Here is a 27,995-nt window from a genome sequence, read left to right as displayed (position 1 = left end):
CCCTGGTGGCACCGAGTCACTCACAGGCCCCACGGTGACATGTGTTTATTGCAGGCTGGGGGTGAGGGGTGGGCAACGGGCCGGGGACCCCCAGCCCACACACCCCGGGGGGAGGGCTGGTGGAAGCTGTGAGAGCCAGGCTGGGCTTGCTGGGGCCTCCTCTCCCAGGCAGACCCCACTCTCAGACCCCCAAGTACCGTGCCAGGGAAACCTGTATGTTTCAGGGGCTCCTGCCCAGCTGCTGGCCATGAGGGGTGGGCCTGCAGCCCCCCCAAACGCCAGTGCTGTGGGGAGCACCCCTGCTGCTCCCTGACACAGGGGGAGCAAACCCCAGCGGATGGCTGTGGCCTCTGCCCACTCCCGGGTGTCCTGACCCCGTCCAGTGAGGAGGTGAAGGAGGGGGAAGCCGGGAGAAAGCCTCCCCTGGGGCAGCACAGCCCCCTCGGGACACCCTGGAGTGGGGCTGGCAAGAGGATTTGGGGGTGCCAGGTGGGCAGGGTGCTGGCAGAGGCAGGCAGGGGCAGGCTTCCCCATCCCCACTGCCCATACCCAGCACCCATCTCCACCTGTGAGGGGCAAAGCTGCCCCGTGCCAGGGCAGGGAGGGCTCTGCATCCCCAGAAACCCCAAAAGCAGTATCCTCCTCCACCAAAAACAATAACTATGCCACCCAACGCGACCCAACACGCTCCCTCTATTCCAGAAAAGCACGGAGCAGCTCGAGGTGAGGGGAGGGGAGAGGAGGGGAGGAGAGGGGTCCTGGTGCCCAGGTTGCCGTGGTGACAGGATGTAAATCTTCCCACTTCCTCAGGCTTCCCCTCACAGCACGGACGGGCTGGCAGCGTGGATCAGTGAGTTCCGGGCACTGGCGCTGGCTGGGAGGATCCTGGTGGGCATCCAGGGGCGGGCACGGCGCCTCTCCCCGCTTTATTTCTCAGTTGTTCTTGCCACTCTCAAAACTGGACGGCGCCGGGGGAGATGTTGAACATGGAGGGGTCGAATTTCTGGCCACGGAACGGCGAGCCCTCGGTGTCCCAGCCCTTCTTTAACATCTCATGCACCTTCTGCAAAGAGGCGTCTGTCAGCCCGGGGTGACGCCACGCTGCTCCCCGCACCCCCTGCTCTCTGCAGCTCATCCCACGGGCCCTGGGGCTGCGTGGCCACCTGACCCATGGGAAGGGGTGTGGGCAGCAGTGCCCCTTCCTGCCTGGCTGGCAGCGGTCACTGCCAGGGGCACACACCATTTCTGTGCCCAGACAGCGCCCAGGGCAGCACCAGGCAGCTCCTGGGTCGGGCTGAGCCCAGCCCCATGTGGGTGCAGCCCTGAGCAGGGCCAGCTGGGGAAAGAGGCTCAGGGATGTGGGACGCACCCCTGGTACGGGGGGTCTTGGCTTACAGGCACTTGCCAGGGTGCCAGGAAGGGGAAGGCAGGAGTGCATGGCCAAAGATTGATCAGCAGAACCTGACCCCCCCAAATGTTAGTGTGGGGGGACACATGAAGAGCTCTGAGATGGAGCAGAGCCATGGGGCCCCTTTTCCTGGGGATGGGACCCTTGAAAAGCCAGTGGCACAAAGTAGCCAGCACCTACCAGCTCATGGCTCTGGGGCTTGCCCTGCAGCTTCTGGTGGTAGTCAAAGGTGAGGCGATCCAGCACGGCGTGCTCCTCCTCGTCCACCGTGGCCATGGAGCGCTCCTTATTGATCTTGTCGATGTCGATCTGCTCCTCGCCCTCCAGGATGGCATTCCACCAGTACTCATCCCCCTTGTTCAGGCTGATCTGGGGACAAGCTGTGGGTCAGCGAATGGGGAGAGCAGCCCCTGTCCTGCCCAGGATGTGGCTGGTACCCCTGCCCACGCCCTGAGGCCCCAGCGCACGCCCTGAGGATGAAATCTCAGCCCACGCTACGGCTCCAAGTTGGGACCAGTGTCCCCCAGCAGTGGCTGGGGGTGACACTGGCCTGGGGCCGCACGGCCGACACAGCAGCAGTGGCAGAGCCCAGCACTGTGGGATGAGGAGGCTGTGTCTGGTGGAGTGTGGGGTCAGGGACCCTGGTGTGGCAGTGCAGCCATCCTGCCTTTCCCTAACCTAGAAGGAACCTTGGCCTCAGCTCCCCTGGCTCTGGCTAGTGGGTGGCAGCACAGGTGGCAGAGGAGGCAAGGACATCACCTGCTGCTCTGTGCCACCCCTGCTGACTGCCAGCACCTGCTTCCCGTGGCACCACAGCTCAGCAGCAGCCCCGGAGGGATGGACAAGGAGAGGGGACATCTCCCTGCTCCAGCCAACATCCTCAGTGGGAAAAGCCATCCTGATGGCAGTGCCTTGAACAGAGCTGGCTGGCCAGCTGGGCTGTGCTGAGGCCAGCATGGGGCATCCTGCAACGGCAACTCCAACTCGCTTTCAGCTTTTCCAGGAAGAGTGGGCTGCTTCCTCCCATGTTATTTTAGCACTAATCCCAGCAGCAGGGCAGATTTATGGCATTCGTCGGCCTCTGCAAAATCATCAATAAAGGCAGACAATACAATTTGCTCAAACCTCCCAGGAAGCTCAATAGCTCCAGAGGGGAGAACACGGACAGCCATTCCTGTTATGGAGCCAAGCTTTTCCGTGGTGTGAAGAAAAGGAACCAATTAATACAGGAGGGGGTGGCTGGGGTTTAATCCTTCTGGGAGAGCAGAGCCGGTAAAATATTCCAGCTTGGGGAAGGCGTTAGTTTTTCCAGCTAGACAGGCATGCTTGTTCTCTTTTTAATTGCACAGTTCCACTTTGGAGGGGAGGGAGAGCCACCGAGGGTTTGCTCCTGGGCTTGCCAACCCTGGGTGGGCAGGTGGGGGAGCCCCCAGAACATCACCCTGAGACAGAAAGCAAAGCGGAGGGGCAGCAGCCCTGACTGTCCACACTTGCAGCAGGAGCACCCTTCGGGCTCCTCAGGTTTGGAACAGGAGGGATGACCCCATGGTGCTGCCGGCAAGCTGTGAACTGTCCCAGTGAGGGGTCCCAGCAGTATGGGGAGGGCAGGGCTGAGCACCATGAACTGTATCCCCTCAGCCTCATGGCTCACAGGATGGCAAGCCAAGACTGCAACAAACGTTCAAGGCAGGACTTGCTGACAAAAGCCCGAGCGTGGAAAACAAAGGCTGAGAGGAAAAGAAAAAGAGAAGGAATGGCAGAAAAATCCTCCACAATAAAAATAATACCAAAAGGAGTTGTGCACAACACCCAGTGGGGATTGCTAAAAACAGCGAGGTTATTTTAATCTCACTTTCAACAAGCAAGCGGGTGTGACAGAGAAGGGAGAGCACAGGGATGACACCCAGGACCAGGGTACCGTGCAGCATGCCACAGACAGGGGCACAATCCTGGGACAAAATGCTGACCAGGAGCAATGGACAGGCCCCCACCCCAGGTCACCAGAGCACAGAGGAACAATGCCAGCTGGATTCTGCTGCCATGCACACGCGTGTGCCAAAGGATGAGATGAGAATCATGTTGGTGTCAGGCTGGGCTCCAGCTGGGAGAGCTCCATGGAGCAGGAGGCGGAAGGCAGAGTGGTCTCTGAATGCTGGTGAGGGGAGTTCTGGGGCTGCTGGAGTGTGAGTGACATAATGAAGATGATACATGAATAAGAACACCAGGCAGGATGGGGGAAGCAGAACTAGGATGGGTTGTAAGGCAAAAAAATCTCCCCATGATTAGAACTGGAGGAGAAGGGAGTCTGCTGGTGGCACGGCTGTGAATGGCATCCCAGAAGGGAGCTGGGAGGAGGCCAGGGAGGCTGAGGACAGTGAGAAAGCTGTTACTGCAGCCACCTGAAGAATCTGGGGATCTTGATGATCCCTGACACGCCCTGCAAGAGGACACAGGACTCAACAGCCTCTCTGCACAGAACTGAGACCTTTTCAGACAGACAGGACCAAGCAAGAGATTCCACCTCCTTGGCACCAAGACCAAGTTCTGCTGCAGGGATCACCTCAATTCACAGACCACGAACACGCAGCATGGACAGGGCCACCAAGGTGCCCCAAGCAGTGCCCAAAGAAGGCAGGATCTCCTTGGACTACCCCAGCGCTGGCACTGGGTGAGTTCAGTTTTGGTTACATCCACACCCTGCCAGAGAATGCCACCCCTGGGTCCCACAGGGAAGCCAGGCAGCACCTTGCAGCTTCTCGCAGGAGGGAGACAGCCCAACTGCTGCATTTGGAGCTCACAGGGAGCAATGGGGCACACAAAGGGTCCATATGCCCCATAAGCCCCAAATAAACCCCACTGGCCCCATCCGGGCACTGAATGAAGCAATGCCTTCCCACAAGGGTGGGTGTCCCCTGATGAATGAATCGGGAGGAGGCGCAAACCACTCCTGGCTACTCAGCGCATGGAAAAGGAGCTGCTCTTGGGCGAGGATTACTCACTCTGCTCCAGTTACCTTACAATTCTTCAAGCGAGATCTCATCCCACCATCAATATGTTGGCAGCCAGCTGGAGATCCTCACAAGCCTGGGCTCGTGCTGCTCGAGGCAAGAGCCAGCTCTGGGGCTGGGGGTGACGGCCCCCTCTGCTCCCCGCGGCCGCTCCGGGAGGCACCGAGCCGTGCCCGGCCTGACGGGCACTCAGGAGACACTGCCTCCCTTGCTGGCACTGCAACACCCACCAGGGACTTCCAGGCTTCCATCCACACTGTGGAGCAGACACCCATTGGGCCACCTCCTCTTCAACGGGTTCATGCCTTTCCAGGATTATTGCTTTGTCCCAGATCAGCTAATTTTCAAGATGTTTACGAATATTTACAAAATGCAGGCTAAGGATGCCACTACCACATCTCTTCAGTGGCCTAGCAGCATCAGAGAAGCTCCTCTCCCTTGCAGGGACCTCACCCAACCTTTTGGCACCAGCCTGTCACTCGAGGTACATCCCTGTGGATCAGCAGTGGTTGGGTGGCACTGCGCAGCCTCCCAGACACCATTCACGGGATTCCTGACTCTGGCAGCACATTTCCACTCCATTTTCCACTGTGAGGGCTTGGATTTGGGAGCTCATCTGCTGCCACCCTCGTGCTACAGGGAGAAAGGCTTAGAGCCAGCTCGTTCCCTCCCAGGAGACAGCAGGTGTCCTCTCCTGGGTCTCACAACAGCTTCGTTACTCCTGAAACTCTCCTGGAAAAGCCTCTGGGTGGAAAAGGATAGGGCAAAGATGGTCACAGGTAGCAAAATCCTGCTCCTAGCACAACCCTGGCCCCCAAACTGGCATATAAACTTTGGAAACTGTTTGACACTCAAGATCCCAGGGTGAAGGGCAGAACTCCTGCAGCAGCTCCAGCTGTGAGCACAGCTGAACTCACACCCTCAGGCTGAACATCTAGAGCACTTCAGAAATGAGGCTTGGGGCTGGGAACCCACCAATAACACATAGCTGGGCATCAGCTGCCCTGAGACCTCCTTAACAGGGATGATTTGGGACAACAGACCCACAGCAAACCACAGGCCCCCTGGAGGCAGAGGAGCCACAGTGCCCACCTCAAACAGGGCAAGCAGGAATCCCACGACAGGACAGAATGGAATGGTGAGGAACAGGCACCTGCCAAGATGCTGGGGCTGGAGTGGGGCAGGAGAGCTGGAGGGCAGGGTCAGCACGGCCAGGTGTGCAGGACCAGCAGTGCAGTGCAGGGCCCCATGCTGGGATTGAGGACAGACACCACCCTAAAGTGATGGCTGTGCTGCCTGCCCTCAGCTGGAGCTGGGGACCCCTTTGCCCAGCCCACACCCTGACAGGCAAGTCAGGAGTAGGAGGCAAGGCACAGCACACAGGCAAGGGCAGCATGAGCCAGAAGTTGGACAGGCGAAGCCAGACACATCTAGAGCTGGCTGCAACTTCCAGCTGCTCCATTTCCTGGGTTAAGTGTGGCAGAGCTGCGAGCCAAGCAGACACAGCTGGTGTAGACCACCCTTACCAAAATACACTTCCCAGGCTCCAGGCTCCACAGGGAACTCTCCGTGTTGATCTTGTGGGTGAGCTTCCCTTCCATGAGGACGTGTTGGCTGCTTCCCTCCAGCACTGCTACACGAATGGCACCACTGCTGATATCCACAGACACCTGGAAACAAAGACAGACACAATAATCCGGAAGGCTCCTGCTTCCCTTCTCACTGTGCAAGCTGGGGTTTGGGGTCAAGTGCACTTGCAAGGGGATGAGAGAGAGAAGAGCTTCCAGTCCTGTCTGTAGCAGCAGGGTGAGAATCCCACTGTTCTCTGACAGCAAAGAGCAACAGTTTGGAGGAGAGAGGGAACCTCCTCAGGGAAGGAAAAGCAGTACAGCCCAGCAATCAGGGGGAACCCTGAAGAATTCAAGGCAGCTGGTTCTACCCCGTGCCTCAGTTTCCCCTCAAAGAAGACCAGTAATGCTACAGGCCTCTGAACAGCATTCAAAGGTTGGACATCTACTCGCTGTGAGAGAGCTCTTTAGGGTTTGCCTCTCTGCCACCATGCCAAGCTGGGCATGAGTGTGTGTGATCCTGATAGCTGAGCAGGGGCTGATAGTGTCGGGGCTCCTACACTAGGGCTGCAGTCGGTCATCCCCTATTTGCTGCACCATGCTGAAAGCTTGCTCCTTGGCTCTACTTCTGCTGCTGGAGGCAGCCCTGGGCTGAGCCCAGGCCTCCCGTCGGGCATGTGAGGAGGGGCTGTGTGCAGGAGGAATGCTGCAGCACGCTTTCCTGGCTCCCTGCTACAGGGGCAGCTCCGTCCCCAGGAACGGGGCCAGCGCCCGCCCACAGCAGCCATATGGGGAACCCTGCTCCGACCTGCCACGCAGGTGACATGGCTGTCCCCCGGGGAGACAGAGGCAGGCTGTGAGAGGCACGCCGTTCCCTCGGTCTCTGTGGAGACCATATGTTCTCTCCTGTCCCCTCCAGCCCTGAGGTGCCGCCAGCAGAGCCCACGCCAAGCCAGGGAATGTGGGGAGGACCTGGCTGGGAAGGGGCAGGATTGTGGCCCCCTGCGCTGGCCCGAGAGGAGGAGACTGCAGTGAGATTTGCCTGCATTCTCTCCCAGAGTTCCCCCAGATCTTCCTCCTGCTCTGCAGATCTCATTTGAAATGTTATTACATTATCCATTACCTAGGAGACTTCCAGCAGCTCACTAGCTCCACGCAGGCAGAAGACAGGCAGAGCTGCTCCAGCCAGGGAGGGAAGGCGGCTGTGTGTGACTGATGTCACCGGGGTACAGCCCCCAAAGCTGCTGCTGCGTGCTCCGGCAGGGGCACAGCAGGCCCAGCACACACAGCGCAGGCACTCGGCTCCAGTGGCAGCTGGCAGCAGGACCGTGCTCACAGGGGACTGGGGACGGGACAGGAGGATGGCAGAGGACAGCAGGCTGTCACCTGGCTGGGATGAAAACACCTCCAGAGGAGGTGCTCCCTCCATGGAGCAGCTCCCTCAGCCCAGTGCTGACACCTTACTGCAGAGAGGCAGGGGGAAGAGGCTCTGCCCTCCACCACCACCATCTGCTCAGGCTCCTGGGTGCAGGGACAGAGCTACTGGTGCTGGCCCTCAGCACAGGACAGGGCCTGCCCAGAAAGGACCAAGGGGAAAAAGGCAAGGTGACTCCTAAGCTGGAGACATGGCAGGCACAGGTCTGTGGCAGGCATTGTGTCTGTGGGTTCTACATGGACAAAAATAACCAAATGTGAGAGGGTTTTATTCACAGGTGGCTGCACAAGGTATCTGGTGGGACCAAGGGACACCTTTTAGGTAGCTCTGGGACCAGCAATGAGTTGAGAGAGGGAGAAGAGAAACCTAAATGGAAGAAGTCTGGGAAGACTTCACCTGGCCACTTTGCTGTGCAAGTAGACAACATGAGAAGCCATTCCAACACTGCTTCTACCTGCACCTAGCAAGAAGGCCCCACCCAGCACAGCAGCCCCCCAGGAGTAGGGACAGGGGCAGCACATGCCCTGCTGGAGAGCCCCTCCATGCATGGAGGGACATGTTTGAGAGGACTCAGGTGTGCACAAGGTGGTACCTGTGGATAGCCCTCACCTGGGGAAGGCCAAGAGCAAGCCACAGTACTCTGGCAGCTCTGAAGCTTCCTGTGCCTCCCCATGAGCTCCCTGCGAGCACCTCTGCTCCCCAGAACACCTGGCTGCCCCCAAGGAAAGCCAGCTCTCGTGGTGTGCTGTGGCCTTTTCACCACAGTGATTCCTGTGCACACCGCGCGCCCACGCCCGCCCACGCAGCTCAAACAAGCAAATACAAACTGAGAGAGGAATCGAGCTTGTCTCCTTTTGAGTTCAGCAGAGAGAGGCCTGGAGTCATCATCTCTGTTTGAGTGCTCAGATCCAGGGGCCTCTGCTGCACCCACAAGTAGATCAGAGCGGGGGGACCATGGGGGAAGATGCTCTCACCTACCCAATCACCCATTCCAGCTCCAAGGACACCTGAGCTCCAAACAAGGAAACCTTAAGCTCACCAGAGCAAAATGTGCCATAGCAACAGCCTGAAACCCAAAAAGTGTCATAAGGAAGACTGTGAGCAACATTAGAGTTGGGTGCACTCTGAACTCAGGGACCAAATGCGGAAATTTTTTATCTTGCCTTGGCAGGCAGAAGGCAAAAACCTGGTAATTTTTTTAAAATATGAAGTTGTCTGAATGCAAGAGAATGTTGCTCTTGTGCAAGTACCCATGAACACGTCCAAAGTACATGGAGCTTTTAAATTGCTCTGAGTCCTCCTGCTCTGGCCGAAGCCCCAGCCTATCTGTTCTCATTCCCTCAAGGCTGGGAATACACAGAATGATTTGGAAATGGAAACTCAGCTGCCAAGAGGAGCCCCAAGAAGGACGGATGAACAAAACACCAGGAAAGAGAGTGCGAGGAGAAGGGAAGTTGTTCACCAGCATCTGAACAACCAATTGCTTCAAGAGGGCAGCGTGGGCAAGTACTGGGGCAAGGGTGGGCAGAGCCATGCCACGGGCACAGGGGAAGGGGGTGCCTTAAAGCCCCCCTGCCCCTTCTGAGGTGCAGGGACTCTTCCACAGCCATGGCACAGTCTTGAACCAAGGAAAGGTCAGGAAACCATATCCTGTCTCCACTCCTGTGAGCTCCTGCAGGCTCCTGAACCTCTCCCTGGCCAAGGATGGAGCAGACAGAGCCCTGTGTGGGGTTTTTGGAAAGAACGCAACTTCCCTGGCATGGAGGAAACTTCCCTAGTCAGGGAGAGGAATCGTGACCAAAGTTTGATGCAGAGGGATGGAATATCCATCTGGACACCCCAGAATCCTTTCAAGAAACACACTGGGTTTGTTTTAGAGACCAACTGGGAGAGATGCATTTTCCTGGTGCCCTGCTGTGCCTGTGACAGCCGTGTGCCCCCTCACCCCTCTGGCCTGGGCTGCTGCTGCTGCTGCCAATGACATTCCTTGGCATGCTGAGGAGCTGTGTAGGCTGAAGCCAGTGACAAACTCCAGCGTGCTCCTTTCAGCCACCCTGGAAGCAGAGAAGAGCAGGAGGTGGGGGAGCACAGGCTTCCCAAATGGAAAAATACAGAGGGAAGGGCAGCATTTGGGAAAGAGTTCTAGCTCCAGCTAAGGCCAGCCATGGGCACACTCCCTCTGGGTCCCTGACCGGGAGGGAACAGAAGGGGTGCAGGAAGAACAGCATGAGCACAAGCAGAACAGGGGAGTTCCTGCCTGAGCCAAAGACAGGAGAGACCTCTCTGTGCACGAAGCCAGCCAGGAGGAGGGGCTGGCCCGCAGCCTCCTCCCCAGGCCGGCTCCCTTCCATCTAGAGCAGGTCAAGCCACACAGGGGCTGTGCCTGATCCTGCTCCCCAGTGCCAGAGGAGCCGTTCCAGCAGCTCCTGCTTCCAAACACAAGGCAGAAGACACTCAGAGCCAGAGGAACAACTGAGGAAGGGCATCCATCCCCAGCCAGGCTCCAAAACACACGTGTGAGTATGCAGGTAGTGGAAGCAGAAAGAAAAAGCACAGAAGGGGTGAGGCAGTGCCAGGGAGCCTAGCTGAGATGGAGCAGAGGACACTGCAGCACAACAGGAACATGGGCAGGCTGTGATCTCAGTCCTCACCAGACTCACACTGTGGAACATGGCACAGCCACATCTTGGTGCTTCAATACAAAACATGGTCTCCCAGGAAAGCTGTGCACCCAAATGCTACAGAGACACCACTCACATCACTTTACCTGTTTGCCTTTGACAATGTGCTTGGGCACAGGCACTTTAATTTCCAGGTCGCTGTAATCTTGGGACCAGGTGTAATTCTCTCGCACAGCTCCGTTGTAGCTGTCGGGGTTTGTCTGGAACTGCTCCTGTCTGCTGTGCAGGGAGAAAGGGGACACAGGTTAAATGTCAGAAAGATCAGAGCCTGGAGAGAGCAGGAAGCCTGAGAACAGCATGCAAGAAACCAAAAGGGAAGGCATAGCTTCCGCTCGGTCCTCCTAGAGCATCTCTCCCTCACTGCTGGCTCTATGGAAGGCAGCAGGTCCAAGGAAGCAGCCCCAGGACAGAGGGACCACAGCCACCCTGCCCACTGTGGGTGATTCACAGTCCCATTTCCCCAGTCTGCTGCAGGGACAACAACCCTGCTGAAAGGACAAGTGCTGAGACACACGATGGTTTGGCTGCCCAAAAGGTGCAGAGCTGGCCCCCAGCGCGTCCAGAGCACCTTCCTGGCCACCTCTGCTCCAGTGCAGAGCTCCTTGTTCCCTCCTCTTCCCATCACAGCTGGAGCAGGGACACTGGCACGTGCTGGGTGTGAGCTGTCCCCCAAGACACTGTCATGGCTGCAGAGGTGGTGGCCTATGGTTGTGACCTGAAAACACAGCACTGGTTCTCCTCACCCTGATTTTAACGTTTGGGAAAACCACCAGCTGTTATGAGCAGGGCAATTGCTCACAGAGAGGGGATGGAGCTGGGGACCAGGATGCCTCAAGAGCCATCCCAGGGTGCCTGGACAAATGAATCATGAGCAACACTCTGAGCACAACACTGCCTCTTTCAGCTGTGGAAATGCCAGAAAAGCTGAGGAGATGGCTGTAGGGGTAAGATGGAGTTTATCACATCAATAAGCAATAATCAATACTGTGTTTCTCAACAAGAAAGGAGATCATCACACCTATATCCCTTTAAACTGCTGGGCTGGGGATCTATTCCACTGAACCCTCACAGAGAGGGCTTTCAAATAAAATCAAATCTCTTCCAAAGATAGCTGTGGTGCTAACAAAAGGCAGAGTTATTTTAAAATGTTTTGATACCCACCTAGGCTTCAATGTAGAGCTGGATAAACATGGGGGTCAGGGACTTACACAAAGGGGGGGCTGGTGAGGAGCAGTCCCCGGGCACAGACAGCTTTGGGGAGCCTATCTTCCCGTGCCCCTCTCCCCTCCTGGCACTCACACTCTGGGGGGGCCCTCACCAGCACGGAGTGGGGCTGGCTGCAGCAGCACGGTGCCCTGAGGGTTATGTAAGAGCCATCTATTTAAATTAAATTAGGCTGTAAGACAGCCGGAGGGGGCTGTCGACGTGGCTGCACCTCCCCATTTTTTTTCTCTATGGTTTCACGGGGTGCACCAAGGGTTTCAGCTGCCCTGCTCCACGGCGCACCAGGGTGGTTCTGATCCGCTCCCAGGCCCTGAAGGCGCTGCTGGCACTGGCAGCTCCCAGGCTCCCAGCCTCTGCTGGCTATTTCAGGGGGCATCGCTTCATTTTCGGGCATCTTGGCCTTGGCTGGCAGTCACCCATTGGGTGCCCATTGCCATGGAAACAGGGTTGGCATGGCAGCGGGCTGCTGCGTTGGCTCCAGCTGTCGCTTGCCAGCCGCCCCCGGACTGGAGGAGTCAAACAGGCTGGAGGGCGAGGAGCCCAGCGCTGCAGGCGGCCAGGGGCTGGGCAGGAGGGTCTGCAGGGCCCGCCCCGCGGGAAGGGAACCTGCTGAAACGCACAGGCACGGCCCCACGCGTTGGCTCACGTGTGCCCTGGTCCCACCTAGGAACGGCCCGGTGCTGGAACGCAGCTTGGCTCTCAGGGCACAGCTGTCTCGGAGACCACTCTGCATCGGCCTCTGGCAGGGAGGAGGGTCTGTGCAGCCCGGGGCAGCCTGGCTGGCTGAATGCCCTCACAAGATGTTTACCCATGCTGTGGCATCTGCCCAGGCACGGCACAGCTTCATGGGACTCCTGCCCTCCATCCAGGCTGGCCACAAGGCCACACGGTGAACCAGAGGACAAATCTGACCCAATTTCAAACCCAGCTGGGCTTTTTTCCTCCTAAGAGAGTGTTTCCTTCTAAGCAGTGTTGGCCACTTTCTGTTCTTCTGTGACCTTCAGGGGCAGCAGCATGGAGGGGGTTCGACACCCCACAGTCCTACCTGCCCCACCCTTCGGCTCTCTGCAGCCTCCCTCCATAACAAGCCCAATTTTCTGACTCAGTGGCTGTGCTGGCCAAGGCACAGCCCAACCTGGCTCCTCCCAAACCTGCCAGCAAGCCACCTGGAGGAAGCTGGGAATTGCCACCCCAAGGGTCAGTGGCTCCTTGAAATCACAAAAGAACCAGACAAGAACCATCAAACAGCTGTCTCCCCTGGTCTGTTTCCTCCAGACCTCTCCTGGGAAAAACTCAAAAGGGAGCAGGAGGAGGCAGTGGGCTTATGCCCAGCCAAGGCTCGTGAGACCAGATGCAGATCATCAAAGGTGGGAGAAATGCACTGGTACAAAGGCACAAACGGTGAGATGCCAGCTGCAAATGCCACACAGCCTCAGCACGGATAAAACCAGCAATCACTCACTGTCACAAAGCCACCAGGTCTGCTCTGGATGTGCTTTCTCCTCAGAAGAGAGAGCAGATCCCAGCCAGGCAGTTCTGGACAGCCCCTCTGGGAGATTACCAAACGCAATCGCACTGCCTATGAGGGCACAGGTGGACTCACCAGCCCCACAGCCGGTGTTAACTGTGCAACAGGGAAACTGAGGCAGGACTTGCTCTATCCAACGTCTCTCTGCACAGCATAGGGACTGTGCAGGGGACAGCAGCCTTACTGCCAGGCCAACTGTCCCTGTGGGACATCTCTGTCCTTCTCCAGAGCTGCTAGAGTGCCAGAACTGGAGCACGGCTGGTTGAAGGAGGGACATGTCACCACCACCTCTGCCATCACGTGCAGCGCACTGGACAAGCTCAGCCCCACTGCCTCGGCCCTGCAGCCCCTCACCCAGCTTCAGGGGGAGAAGTTCCCCCTGAAGAGTGCCTAAACCTCCCTCCAGCCACGGCTGCTCGTCCTGGGGAGGCGAGTTCCAGTGCCATCACTTCTCCTCTCCTCCCCAACTCCCAGTCCAAATCCCTCCAGGTGTTTACCCAAGACACCACCAACCTCTGCTTCAGCTCTGTTTCCAAGGTTAAAAATCCATGCATGGACTTTGTACCCCTGAACGGGATCACGGGGGGACTCACGAAGCCTGGATAATTTCACTGCCAGGATAACTGCCAGCTCTGGAGCCATGGAGGATGCAGGGTGGTAAAGTCAGGCCGCAGCCTTGTTAGGCACTGCTGACAAACGGCTGACAGCTCTACCACCTCCTGGAGCAACTCTTCCTTTCCTGGACACTTTCCAAACAGATCTCTGCCTGGTCCAACTGTGCTTAGCACACACCAGTGGCACTCCAGAACTGGACCCTGCTCCTTGGCTGGGAGGCAGCTTCCCTCACCGTTCACAGGAGACAGCTCTGGCTCACAGCAGGCCGGGCCAAGCCATGCCACCACGCCGGAGGTGGCTCTCCTGGCCAAAAGCATCTGTCACGTTGTCCCAAGAGCATCACTGTGCAGGGCGTGAGAGAACCTCCTGCACCAAGACCACGGTTCCTGCTCCCATCCCAGAGCCAGCAGCTGAAGAGAGAGGTCAGATCCAGCCCACAGTGTGGGTTGGGTGGTGATTGTCCAGCAGTACAGCCACTCCTGGTGTGATGGTCACTCACCAGACTGCCTGAGCGCCTGCTGGGCTGGGGCAGGTGGTGGCAGGACCGAGGGGAGGGAGGGTGACAAAGCACCAGCTTTTAAACCCAAGGGTTTGGCACTGCGTGCACTTGGCTGCCGGGTGGTGGGGATGGTGGGGGTGGGTCTATGTGTTCTGTCTTGTTCTATTTTTGCTCGCAATGTGTCATTTTGGGGGAGGTGAAACCTTTAACAATGCACCGTCGAGAAGCAGCCGATCTGTTCCCCACTCCTCAGAGCCACATGGCGCAGCCGCTGCGTGTCCCTGGCACTGCAGCCACTCCCTCCCTGCACCCTGGGCAGCCACACAAGGGGACAGCACTCCCTGAGAGGTGGCAGTGCTGTCCCTGCTGGACGTGCTGGATGTCAAGCCCCATACACAGATGCCTGGGCATTTCTTGCTCCGGGATTCCCAGCTCCGTGGGTTGGTGACGCACGATGAGCTGAGCAATGTGGAAATGGCAACAGCAATCCTGGCTCTGTGGACAGTCAGCTGAACACGCTTCTGTCCTTGGAGCTCAACAGCTGCAGCACCAACTCTGTGAACACAGTGCTGGACACAAACAAAGAGCAGGAACCAAACACACCCAAGGATCTGGTTGGTTGAGCTGGGAAGAAGCAGGGCAGCTCACTGAGTTCCTCTTCACTGAGGAGTTTTGGTGCAAGCATGCAGAAGTTGAGGAAAAGTATGAGGAACAGAGCTGGGAAAGTTTCATGGGAAGGAACTGATATCTCATAATGCCAATGGACCCCTTTTTCCCCCCACAAGAAGGAAAAAATTCCAAGGATATTGAGAACAACTCAACGAAGGTGATCCTCTCAGCCTGGAACAGTTCAACTGCAGGTAGCACAGGGCTGCTGGGAGCCAGCACCATGTCAGCAATAGCCGTCCTCCTGCTGTGGCAGCACTCGGGTCACCCTCCTAGGGTGGCCCATCACAGCCCTGGCAGCTCCAGGCATTCACTCCACCACAAATCCCTGCTCCCTCCTGGGGAAGCTCCTTGCACCACACCTGCATCCTGCCCTCCCAGCACTAGCGGGGCTGCAGGCAGCCCAGCAGGGCAGAAACCACAGAGCAGTGCCACCTAGGCAGGCAGGCAGGCAGGCGGATGGCAGAGCCCATTCTGCAACGCTGCAGAAAAGCCACGCTCACCCAAAGACACCAGCACACACAACACAATACAGATTTACTGGAATACAGAATATTTCCAGAACTTCTGCCTACTAGCCTTTCAGATGAGAACCAAAAGTGCTCAAGATACAGGAACATCTGTGCACCCCAAAAAGCTCCTACCAAGCTTCAGCCAAAGCTAAAAAAAACCCAGCTTCTAAGATGATTTTGAAGAGGGTAAAGGGTGTCCTCTGCTCCTCAGGGTTCCAGTGTGGGTTCTGTAGCAACAGGTAGGGAATCCAGAGGTTTGATCCAACCTCATCAGAAAGCTGCATTCCCAAAGCTGCAGGGACTGTGGGCACAGAAAATCCCAGCTTTGCACTCCTTCCGCAAGCAAGCTGCAAAGGAGCCTCACTCCCACCTCCAGATTTAACATCTTTTGGCATCAAAACATCAGGACAGTTGCACTTTCTGTCTCTGGGCTCTGCCTGGGAAGTGCCAGGGTAGGGAAACGTAGACTGCAGCTCACTTCAACTAATGAGGGCTCCGGCACAGCATTAAGCAAGCTGAATGCCAAATCCCTTCCTTTACAGTTCAAGTCACACTGCAGTCAACAAGCTTCAGGATCCCCTCTGATCCCCTGTGATCCATCCCCATCCTCTGTGACACTCCTTGTCCAGCAGCAAGCTCCAGCCCTGAGCAGCAGTGGTCCAGGGCCCTCCCAATCCTCAGGGTTTCTTCCAGCTCAGGTGTATTTGGTTTGCTGGAGAACCACCCAAATCCAGTTTTGGAAAGTCTTCTTCACCCACAAAGTGGGCAGAGGTCTGTCAACAGTTCCCCATAGCCCATTATCTCTGGGGTCCTCAGCACACATCCCCAGGACTGCACTGTGCAGCTTGATGATCCTGCTCTCAAAAACATAAAGTGAAAAATACCAGCTGGTGCCTTCCCCCTCCCTCTGAAACTTGAGGCACAGCCTAGCCAGGAAGTGCAGCCCAGGCTCAAGCCTGCAGTGCCCACCACCAGCCTTACTAGGACCACGGAATCATGGAATTATTTCGGTTGGGAAAACCCTCCGAGACCAAGTCCAATTGTGTCCCCAGCACCGTCAAGGCCACCACTAACTTGCGTACCCAAGTGCCAAATCTGCATGTTTGTCAAACCCCCCAGGGATAAGGACTCCATCATCATGGCCCTGGGCAGCCTGTGCCAGGGCTGGGCAGTCCTTTCCATGAAGAAATCTTCCCAATATCCAAACCAAACCTCCCCCGGCACAACTTGAGGCTGTTTCCTTTTCTCCAGTCCCTTGTTCTCTAGGAGCAGAGCCAGATCCTCTCCTGTCAGACAGTTGTCAAGAGTAAGAAAATTCCTCCTGAGCCTCCTTTTCTCCAGGATAAGCCCCTCCAGCTCTCTCAGCTGCTCCCCATGTGCCTTGTACTTCAAAGGTCACCTCACCTTCAGGAAGCCTCAGAGCTTCAACTTACCACCAGCAACCAAAAATCAAGCCCATCAGGACGCATCCCCCTACATTCCATTGTGTCACCAAGCCCAGGTGACACAGTGGGAAGGGGTCAAGGCTCCTCCTGGGTACCAGGTGCCCACAAGATGCCTTTGCTGCTCTACCCAGCAGCTAACCAACAAATGCACCTGCCTCCTCTGCATCTGGAGCCCCCACCAGCCCCACCGAGGTGCTCTGCCCCCCTCCCTGCCGGGGGAGAGCCCTGCTCTTTTCCAAGCTGGCTCACTTCAGGAGAGCTCTGAGCCTTCCCTTTTGCATCCCGAGTTATTTACAGAGCTGTTCCACAGCGCCAGCTTACTGACATTAGGCAAGTGGAAATGCCACCACCAGCTTGCAGAAGAGTGCTGGAGTGCTGGCACCAGGGGGCTAAATTTCACTACTGCTGGGATATTTAGGTCAAGGACAGCAGGACGTGCCACCGTCTGGAAAAGACCCCTGGGATCTTTATTGTTTGCAGAGCTTATACAACCTTGGGCTTCAGAGATCTCCTGAGGGAGAGACCTGCAGGCAGCCAGCCAGGCTGCCCTGGCAAAGGGGGATAAGGCCAAAAGAACCTAGTGGGATTGAGCTGTGGGAATAGAGGACAAGGTGACCTCTCGGACCCCTGCACCATCAACAGAACCTGGCCCAGTCCAGATAGTTTTCCATGTTAGGCCCCTTTTGGTGAACACTGCAATATTAAACCAAGCAAACAGTGATTGCTTTTTTACCTAAGAATTGGGCACATGCTGTCCCTTGGTTTCCAGCCCTGGGATTTTCTGCTTGTTGAGAGAAAAATTTATAGGTTTTAATTTAGTTATTTTTGGTCCCAGGACCTAATTTTGGAGCTCAATACCTTGGTAGGGCAACCAAAAGCCTTAGCAGTTCAGTGCAGCACAGGGAAGCTGGCACTCTGCTGCTGATCTCAGCTACCCAACTGGAGGGGCCCGGTTCTCCATGAGAACACTGGAAAATTGGACCCTGACTGCTCTTCATCATCTAATAATAATCCCCCCACAGGGCTGAAGGACCAAGTGTTTAGAAAGGCACTGAGCCACTCTGTATCCGGGTAGGGTGAAAGCGCAGAGAAAGTATCACTGCACCACTCATTCTGTTCTTCTCCTCTTCCCCCAGCATCTGCTGCTGATGGAGACAGGATATGGGGCCAGATGGAGCTCGGCTGTATCAGGTCAGGCCGTTCTCTGAGCTCTGTCTTACTCCTGCTCATGACAGGCCCTGGCCGTGCTGGAGGAATTCCCTGTGCACAGCCCCACGTGCATAAGAGGAATCGGAACCAGGACAGATTCTCCTTAAATATGGATCAAGATCAGCTCCTTTCTAGGTCAGGCTGGAAAACCAGCATGGACTCTGAGGTGAGCTCATCAGGAAAGCCCATAGGGGCAGCGGGGAAGGAAACCAGTTTAACTGGCTTCTGGTCTGGACAGTCCCAGACAAAACTGCTGAGCACCTAAGGGTTCCCCTCCCTTCGAGAAAGCTTGGGACAACGCAGTCTCTGAGTCCAACAAAACCAGCCTTCAAGTTAGCAGCATGTAGCAACAGCTCCTCTTCATAGCCCTGCTCCCCCAGAGAGGGTGACCAGCAGTGAAATTCCTGTCCCCGGCACCTCAAGGAGGATGCAGCCATGCCAGGAAGCCCATCCTGCAGGCACCTCACAACAAAATGCCATCTGGGCTTCCAGCAAAGCCAAGCCGTTGCTAAGTTGAGTTAGACTCACACAGGCGCCTCATGGAAATTTCCCAGAGCACTGCTGTGTCATCCCAGGGATGCTCCCAGTGCAGCCCACAAAGGGTTAACTCCAGGTGGCCAGGGGTCTGGGAATGGGAGTGGTGGGTCTCAGGAGAGAGCTGGAATGTCAGGAGTTAGCTCACCAGATTAATGCATTTTGGTTCAATCTAGCCAGGGAGTACCGCAGGAGCTTTTGTAGGTCACTGCTGAGCCCCAGCTCCCCTCCCAGGGACAGCAGAGTAACGCCAGGTAGAGCAGCCCGGTGGGGAGCTCACCTGGACCAGGTGAGTGGGGCACCCAGCGTGGCCAGAGCTCTGCTGCTCAGCAGCAGCCTGTCTGCCCTCCTCCTTGGCATTGGCACTGCGTGCACAGGGCGAGCAGAGCCCCTTCCCCAGTCACAGGCTCCACAACACCTGAAGGGTCTCCTCCAAGGAGCCATGAAGAGCCCCCTCCTCACCTCAGCCCACTCCTCTTGCTGCCCCTTTTCTCTCCACACCACAGAAGGTGAATGGCTGAGGCCATAGAGACCCCAGGGCTTCTGCATGAGGAAAATGGACAAGGCATTGCAGTGCCCAGCAGCAGCCAAAGGGTTCCTCAGGAATGAGGCACTTGCACATCCTCCTGGCCCCGCCTGGCATGGTGTTCTGCGCCCCAGAGGCCCTGCTTCCTGGGTGTCCACACCCAAAGATCCTCCTCCCAGAGACCTCGCCTGCCCAGATCATCTCTAAGGCACAGACCAGAGCTGCCCCATCCTGAGCACACCTGGCTGGAGCACCTGGGAGAGACACAAGAGCTGGAGGGAGAAACACATGAAGGTGAGACATTCACCATCATGCACAGGCTTCCAGGACTGCTCTTCCCAGCCTCCTGCACCACCTCCTACCCACACTTGGAGTAAGAGAAGGGACTCACAGGACAGGGGCATGAGAGCTTCCCCCCAGTTCACACTGGGAGAAAGCAAGGAGCAGAGGGAAGCCAGGAACCAAAGTCGTAAAGCACAAGCACAGGCCGGGCTGCGCAGTGCCACACGTGGGCTGCCAGGCTCTATTTTAAATGCTGTGTGGCAAATATATGCAGGATGGAATCCAAGCTGGGGGAAGGGGAGGGTGCTGGGCAGCAGAGGTGTTCAAAATTAGGAGCTGAGCTCAGGCAAGGATGGCTTCTGGGAGCAGATGGGGGAAGAGCCAGAGCTGGGACTGTGCAGCTGCAAGGCGAGGAAGAGCAGCCCCACGGTGAGGTGCGAGGAGGGCTGTGTCCTGCTGTCCTCCTGGCAAGGCAGGCACAGCAAGAGAGCTGCCACAACTGGGGCAGCTGCAAGAGGAGCCTGGCTTCTTCTGTGGCATAGAGACCTCTGTCCCTTGGGCACAGCTCTTGGCACGAGTGTCACCCCAAAGACACCTCAGTCCTCGGTGTATTTACACCAGCTGCTGCTGGGTGACCTGGCACAGCAACGTGCAGCAAAAAGGAATTGATTCACCTGCCTTTCACAAGTGAGGGAGTTGGGGAGACCTGGCCGAGCCCCAGACTGAGCCCTGAAAACCTCCTGCAAAACTGGCTTGATTCATCTGGATCAACCCTGAAAAAGCTGCTACCACCTCGCTGTGCTTCATAAGATGTTCCCAACCAACAGCCCAGCACCCGGCGCAGCGTGAGGCTCTGATGGGAGCTGGCAGATCTGGGATGGTACCTGCCCTACATTTCCAGAGCCGTCAGGTTGACAGAATGAGCAAGTTTTTATATAGCTTCTAGTGGCAGCGGTTTTCTTCACCAGCGGCTGGAGGGGCGGGGGGAAGGAAGGGAGATGGAAAATATTTTTGTTTAAGCTCTTTTCTGCATTCCTGCTGCCAGAGTTGTGCATTACTCATGCGCCCCTCGTAGCCAGGCTGGTAGCTCTGGGTTTTGCTCAGAAGGAAGGGGCTGTGGAGAATTAAGCAGTTGGTTAAATTATTAATAGTCTGTCGGGGGGTGCCCGCCCGGCCCCCAGTGCCTTTCCGGGGGCTCCAGTGCCCCCCAGAGGCATCGAAACCAACTACAGCGGGACAATCCGCACGCTCCCCTGCCCTCCCTTCAGCCCGCACACACCCCCTGCTCCTGGCCTGGAAACCACGACACTCCTGCAACTGGGACAGGGCCACCTGCACTGGGTCTCGCCCACCACGGGTTTAAAGTGCCCCCCAAGGGCACCAAGGGGGCTGCAGGTGTTCCACCCCACCAGCAAGTTTGGGGTGGTGGGAGCAGTAGGAGAAGAGGGAGAAGAGCCCACTGGGGAGGGCAGAAGTTGCAGCGGCAGCAGCAGGGCACACCCAGGGGAGGGCTGCCACGCAGGGCTCGGTGCTCAATGCCACAGTTGCAGGCTGCAGAACAGCACCTGAGCGTGAGGTCTGACAGGGGCCAAGCTGCAGCAGTGCCAGGACGCACGCAGAGGGTGGCGCTGGCAAGGGTTGAGTTTTAACCAGGCTCAGCAGACACAGCGGAAACCATCCCTCTTGGCTCCACCACACTCGCTGTCAGACCAATCCTGCTCTCACACGAGCCCCCACCTTCCTTCCTGATCCCTCCAGTTTCCTTCCTGCAGCCCTGACGTTTGTTTCAGGCAGCTGAACTCTCCTCATGCCAGCTGCTGCCCCACAGCCAAAGCCCTGAGGTGAAACTTCTCGGGGCAAACCACAGCAAACGTGGCCTGAACAGGGACAGGAGCAACTGGCACTGAGCCCAGCCCAGCTCCCTCTGCTCACAGCTTCACTGGGCCTCCAACCTCTCCCTCTCTTCTCCTCTGGGAGAAAGCTGGGCTGGACACACCCAGGTCTCTGCTGTGCACTCTGGCAGGGCTTTCCTTGTCTTGCTAATTTTGCCCAGGGATTGGGGTCAGACTGGCAGCCCCAGAGAAAATCCACCTTTACCAAGACAGCTCCAGCACAGGCATTGCAGATGATTTAATTTTTGGCTTTTGCTTATTTTTACCCCGTGGGATGCACATCAGTTACTCACAAGCCCTTTCTCCTCCTCCACTGGGCCATGCGACTCAGCAGACACCTTGCCTGCACCCTTTCCCCCTCCCTGTGGTGGCCACTCCAAGGCTCCTCCCCAGCACAGCTCCAGTCAAGGCTGCAGAACCTGACTCCGCACTGTCCTAGAATAATGCAATCATGGAATACCCTGAGCTGGATGGAAGGCACCCACGAGGATCATTGAGTCCAACTCCTTGCACAGGACAACCTCAACAACGCCACCATTTGTCCAAGAGCGTTGTCCAAATGCTCCTTGAGCTCTGGCAGCCTTGAACACAGAGCCTGTTCAAGTGCCCAGCCATCTCCTGGGGGAAGAACCAAACCTCTTCACTCCTGCCACATATCATCCCACTGTTCCCAAGATTTTGGTCCTCAGACTGTCCCTTCCATATGCCACGGCGTACGGAATATGCCCCAAAGTCTGAGCTCTGAATTCTCTATCCCCTTACAGGATTTGGGGGTCCTCCAGTGGTCCACTCCTTTTGGCAGCTTGCTCCAAAACTGGCTGGGAGAAGGGACCTCCAACCCAAGCTTCCTTCCTCACCAAGCACCAGGGGACAGCAGGGACGAGGCACAGCAGAGCCCCACGCATGGTCAGGACCATTGTGGGGATCAGAGAGTGTTGGCACAGCCACCACACGGGTCTGGCCACAGAACACACCAGGCAGGGGAGGAGGAGATGGAGTCTGCACAGCCAGCTCACAGCATCACCCCCGACCTGGTCAGCAAAGAAACACAGCAGTCTGAGCCGCAGCGGGGCATGAGGGCCCTGAGGAAGGGCTGGGCAGCTCTGACCTGGCTCAGGGTCAGGGCAATGCCAGGGAAGGAGGAGTGGAGCCTGTACAGAACCTGCATTCAGGTTCACAGGGGCCATGCTGGCCCTCCACAGCCCACAGCTTGCTGCCCAGCAGAGCCAGACTGGGAGTGTCCCAGAACCTGTGGAAAGACTGTGACACAAAGACATTTCTGCACAAATGGAGGTGCCTTGGCACTGCTGGAAAGCCACCAAGCTAAAGAGAAAACTCTGCAGCACTTGCTTGATCCTCAAAGCTGGCCCTGCTCTGAGCCAAGGGCTGGGCCAGAGACCTCCAGAGGCCTCTAAAGCCCTTTGGTGCTGCAGCTGCCAGGCCTGCCAGCAGGTAACTCACAGGTACTGCAGGTGTTTGTGCACACTCACAGCATCAACCTGCAGGTATTGCAGGTATCCATGCACACTCACAGGTACTGCAGGTGTCTGTGCACACTCCCATGTGGCTTCTGGGATGTCTCCCAGCACGCCAGGGAGTCCAGCACTCACAAAAACGCTGCACGACTTCCTCATGAGCCTTAGCAGGTCCCAGAAAAGGGACAGTGCACACCAAAGCCAGTTTGTGGAGGAGCTGCATGGCCCAGCCCAGCTTTGTGGGGCCATGTACAGGATATGCCACCTCTCCTGCTCAGAGCAGAGTGGGAAACCCTGAACCTCCCACAGGACAACAACTGCTGCCCTGCTGTGGGGAGTTACACAATGCCTCCAGCCTTGGAAGCCTGCAAGGGAAATCCTCACAGCCTCCCAAAGGGCTGAGTACCTGCACAGCAAAGCCAAAACCCAAAAAGGCTGTGCAGGGAACAGTGGATGCCCTGCCCAGGGTTCTGCCTCCCCCCATCAGGAGCATGAAGAGAGTGAGAGAGCCTTACGTGGGCAGCTCTGCCGGGGCAGCAGCCCCTGGGGGCTCCACTGGCAGCGGGCTGGGGGCTGCAGCACCCTGGGCTGCAGCTGGCTCCTGCGTGCCTGCAGCTTCCCCAGCATCTGCTGCTGGGATGTGCTCCGTGGTCTCCACCTCGATCTCCTGAGCCGCAGGACACAGCTTCACCCTCTCGGCGGCTGCGGCTGCCTCCTCTTCCTCCTCCTTCTTCCTCAGCTTGGCCTCGAGCTCGCGGCGCCTCTTCTCATCGTCCTGCCTGGCCATGCGCTCGAACACCCGGAACGCCTGGGGGGAACAGCAAGCACGGGCAGCAGCACAGTGAGCAGCACTGCCCAGACAGGGACAGGAGCAGCATCACACGCCTGGGCACCTGCTCCTTCCTGCCCCGCCTCTCTCTGCACCACACACCCACCCCGAGCTGCTGCAGCCACCACAAAAACAGCTCACGACTCTTCGGAAAGTCAAACGGCCACGTCAAGCACGCCTCAGAAAGCCCTGGGGGCATTTTGGAATTGTTTCTAGGGTTGTGTTCTCAGAGCCAGCCTCTCCCTGGCCTGGGAAGAGGGCTGGTTACTCCAGGGAAAAGCAGAGCAGTGAGATTCAGCTTTTGGCTGGCAGGGGGCTCCAAGGAAGCCTCCCGTTACCCCATATTCCAGGCTCACCCGGGGACCATTGGCAAGCCTGCACTCAGACAAAGTCTCCAACAGGCAGGCAGGATGAGCTGGCCCGGGAAAAGCTGCAGGACAGCTGAGCTAGCACTGCCTGTGCCCAGGCAGACAGGTGCAGGAGAAGATGTGATCCCAGCAGAGGCAATCCTAGCCCTCAGCTGGCCTCCAGCCCAGCCTGCCCAGTGCAGCTGGAGATCAGACGTGACCCACAACTGCCCGGAGCTAACCCCGCGGCCGGCCCGATACCAACACCGCCCAGCCGGGGAGACACGGCCCGTGCGGCTCGGCTCCGCGGCAATGAGAGCCCCGGCCGCCGGCAAGGCCAGGCCGCGCCATCCCCCGGGCCCCGCCGGTACCTGCAGGGCCATGGCCTGCGCCGCGCCGGGCGGGAAGCCCAGGCGGTCCCCGGGCCGCAGAAGGAGCCGGTAGAAGTCAGTCTTGCGGTAGAGGAAGCCGAAGAGGATGCGCAGGAATTCCTCCACGTTGCCGACATGCTGCAGAATGCCCAGCAGCGCCTGGTCGTACATGTCAGTGAGTGCGGCCTCCATGGCGGCCCCGGGCCCGCTGTCACGGCAACGGGTTCGGCCGCACTTCCGGTCCGCCCGGAACCCGCCCCGCGCACATCTATTCCGGCCGCCGGGAGGCCCCTCCCGCCCGCTGATGGTTCCAGGGCATTCCCGGCCCCCGGTGGCACCGCTGGCACCTCCCAGCAGCGGCAGCGGACGCCCAGACCCCGCGCCCTGTGTCCCGGTGTCCCGCTGCCCGTGCCCTCCGTGTCCCCCGTGCCCCCGGCCGCCCCCTCCCCTCGCCATTCCCGGCTCTGCCCGCGGCGGGGCGGGGCTGCAGCTCCCCCTCTGCGCCTGCAGGTGGCGCCGAGCCACGTCGCCGCCGCTCGACGGGGGGGCCAGGGCCGGGCGCGGCACCGGCACCGGGAGCGGCACCGGGAGCGGCGCGGGCCGGGCCCGGCGGGGCGGCGGGAGCGGTTCCCGCGGCAGCGGCTGCGTTCGGGGCGGGGGGAGCTCCCGAGCCGTCCCCTCGCTCCGGTCCCGCTCTCTGGCCCGGTGACCCCCGCCACTGTGACCCCCCACGCAGTGACCCGTGGGTTCATCCAGCCGTCCACAAAGGTCCTGGGACGCACCGGATCAAAGCTACCGAAACCAAAACCGGTTCCGTCAGCTGCTCCCCTTGATCAGCACTGCGACCATCCAATAATATTTATTATTATAATAAATAATTATTATTTATTATATAAATAAATATACTTATTTAGTTATTTTAATAAATAGAGAGACGGTGCGCTCCGTGCTGCTGGGAGCCAAGGTCAGCCAGTTTGCTCCCAGTTTCAATCTCAGCCCCCAAGTTCTGTTTCCTTTGCTTTCCTGAGCGTGCTCCTTACTCCCTGAGGGGCCGAGTGAGCAGCTCCCTGTGCCAGCTGACAGCTGCCACTCCTTTTTGGTGACTGATGTGGGGCACCGAGGGTTTGGGATCACTCCCAGGTGTTATCAGCTCCTGACTCCTCCAGGGGAACTCCAGGAAGGGTTTGGTCCCTGCTCAGGGTAGGTGCACACCTGACACCCTCAGGCACTCCCAGGAGCACTGGGACTTGCTCTGCACACAGGTAAAGCCCCAGGTGGCCTCTGCAGAGTTTTCTAGAGCAGCTCCAGAGAAGCCTGAGTGTGCTGGGGCAGGGCTGAGTCTGGTGGCTCTGCCTGAGCTGTCTCCAGCAGCTGGGGAGCATCTGGGGGGAGATGGCAGTGGAGATGGAGAACAGGAGAGACTGCCGTGGAGATGGCAGAACTTTGCTGGTGGAACGTCCTGAGGTCACAAAGGGCCCTGTGGAACCCAAAGCCAGGCCCTGCAGGTGTGCAGGGCAGGCGGGTGTCACGGCTGCTGCACCAGCAGCAGCTGCAGCATGGCACGGGCACGCTGGGCCCTGGCTCTCAGCCTTCTCCTGCTGGCCCTGCCAGCCCAGGCAGCTCCGTGGCAAGCAGAGCCCATGGGTAGGTGGCAGCCAGGCCAGGGGTGCCCTGCAGAGCCCCGCGGGCAGCAGGGGCTCGGGCTTGCCTGACTCTCTGTCTGTGTCTCTGCAGCGCAGGAGGAGGAGGAGGCGCCTGGAGAAGGCCTGGCAGGCCCCGGGGAGAGCGCCGTGCACACGGCAGGTGTGTGGGGGTGGCTGTGCTTTGTGCAGCCCCACTGTGAGACCCCCGAGGCCCCAGCACAACCCAGGGGATCCCCCCTCACAGCTGGGGCCCAAAGAGGTGCACTCTCCTTGGCACAGGAATGGGTTTTGTCCACTCCAAGGGTCGATTGGTCAGGCAGCTGTGCTCCCCTGTCCAGCTGTGCTCCCTGCACTCCCCCATCCTCTCTGTCCAGCCCCCTGAGTCCCGACCATGGGGACAGCTGCATCCTTCAGCAAAGATGGGCAAGTGCAAGAGGAAATGTGAAGGATGCCCAGGATCAGGGGGCACAGCCTGGGCATGCTGTTCCATCAGGACAGATGGTGCTCCAGGCTCTGGGCGGAGCTCCTGGGGGAGTCTGGGTGCAGCTGTGGGCGCGGTTGTGTCCCAACTTCTCAGCTGGACCCTGCACTGGAGCTGCCCTGGCACTGCAGGAGTCATTCGTCAGTGCTGACCGACTGCACGGCCTGAGGGCTGCTCACAGGGTTTGCTGGGGGCAAAATGCAACTTTATTCTCTGCATCAAGTTCCAGAGTATCAAGATGGAAGGGGACAATCTTCCGTGGAGACAACCAAAGTGCTGCATGACATCCTGAGGGAGCTGAAGACGATAGTAGGAGGTGGGCACAGGTCACTCCTGAGCAGCACAGTCGGGCAGCCGAGGTCTTGGGTGCATGGAGAGGCACACCAAAGACCCCCCAGCCACACTCAGACCCTCACTGAGGGACCCTGTGGGCACTGGCGAGCTGCAAGGGTGGCCCAGAGCCTGTACTGTGTCCCAGCCAGCTGTGTCTCCAGCTGAGTCCCAGGGACTGTGTTTGCCCCAGTCAGATCATCCCTGGCCAGAGCACAGGAGAAATTGTGGCAAGAGTCCCCGGGAGCAGGGAGCAAAGGCAGACACTGGAAGAACTGAGTCAGGGGGGTTATTAGCAATGCTCTGAGGAGAGGGAGGGTGCAGAGAGTGGGGACCTGCAGGGCCTTTGGGAGTTCCCTTGGTTTTGCTGAGGAAACGTTGCCACCACAGGATATTCCCTTGCTCAGGGCTGTGACCGTGTTCACAGGGGTCTGAGGGTGAGGGAAGAGAACAGCTCCATGTTTCAGAAGGCTTGATTTATTATTTCATTATATATATTACATTAAAACTATACTAAAAGAATAGAAGAAAGGATTTCATCACAAGGCTAGCTAAGAATAGAAAGATAAAGAAAGAATGATAACAAAGGCTTGTGACTGACCAGAGAGTCTGAGCCAGCTGACTGTGATTGGCCATTAATTATACACAACTCTATGAGACCAATCCCAGATGCACCTGTTGCATTCCACAGCAGCAAATAACCATTGTTTACATTTTGAGGCCTCTCGGCTTCTCAGGAGGAAAAATCCTAAGGAAAGGACTTTTGCTAAAAGATGTCTGTGACCCAGAGCTGCCAGCGAGGCGGCAAAGAGCATTTGGTGGCAATGGCAGCGCTCTGGTGAGAGGGCCAGAGGCGTGCAGCACACACCGACGCGCAGCGCTGGCCCTGCAGGAGTGAAGAGCCTGGGGCTGAGCGGCGCCATCGGCCGGAGATCGGCCGGGGACGGCGGCGCCGAGCCGGGCGCCGGGGACGGCGAGGCAGAGCCCGACACGCCCGTGCTGGGCAGGGCAGACGCCGACGCCGTGGATTCCAACTCCTTCCAGACCTACTGCATCGAGGGCATCGTGGCCATCCTCGGCTCCATGCTGCTGGGGATGGTGCTGTGCTGCGTGATCCACGTGTGGAGGAAGAGGAGGAAGTGAGCTGTGGGGCGGAGGCGAGCTGCCGGGGCAGCACGGGGGCTCCAGCGAGCGGAGACTGGTGCCGTGGGCCGGCCCAGAGCCCCCCGTGTGCCCTGCGCAGGGTGCCCGCGGCCCAGGGCGCCCAGGCTGCTCCGCGCCCTCGCACCCGCCCCGTGCCCAGCAGCTTCCTCTGTCCGCAGGCGCCTCGCAGCTGCCTGAGCCAGCTCAGGGGGCCCAGGCAGCCCGACAGGAGCCAGCAGAGTGTTTGGAGAATATTTGTATTTATAAATAAAGAGCAGCAGCACAATCAGTTGTGTTGTACTGGCAGCAAACTCACACGGATGCCACTGCGGGTCCCCTGGGTA

At 58.1% G+C, this 27,995-nt stretch overlaps 1 protein-coding gene across 2 annotated transcripts; it reads right to left on the bottom strand.

Moving 5' to 3' along the window:
• Positions 1 to 30: 30 nt before the first annotated feature.
• Positions 31 to 24,399, bottom strand: NUDCD3 (NudC domain containing 3). Of its 2 annotated transcripts, none has more exons than XM_054289238.1 (6): positions 24,055 to 24,399; positions 23,023 to 23,315; positions 10,187 to 10,319; positions 5,943 to 6,086; positions 1,589 to 1,777; positions 31 to 1,063 (listed from the first exon to the last, which is right to left on the bottom strand). In XM_054289238.1, the coding sequence occupies exons 1-6, from the start codon at positions 24,244 to 24,246 to the stop codon at positions 953 to 955; spliced, it is 1,062 nt and encodes a 353-aa protein (XP_054145213.1). In that variant the 5' UTR covers positions 24,247 to 24,399; the 3' UTR covers positions 31 to 952. The 2 variants fall into 2 exon arrangements, with proteins under 2 accessions (XP_054145213.1, XP_054145214.1); XM_054289239.1 differs by having other exon boundaries at positions 10,187 to 10,316.
• Between the last annotated feature and the right edge of the window lie 3,596 nt (positions 24,400 to 27,995).

This window comes from Melozone crissalis, unplaced genomic scaffold (genome assembly GCF_028551555.1).
Source record: "Melozone crissalis strain CALT ecotype California unplaced genomic scaffold, PUWL_Pcris_2 ptg000064l_1, whole genome shotgun sequence".
Classification (NCBI taxonomy): domain Eukaryota; kingdom Metazoa; phylum Chordata; class Aves; order Passeriformes; family Passerellidae; genus Melozone; species Melozone crissalis.
This window is presented reverse-complemented; position numbering and strand designations above follow the sequence as displayed.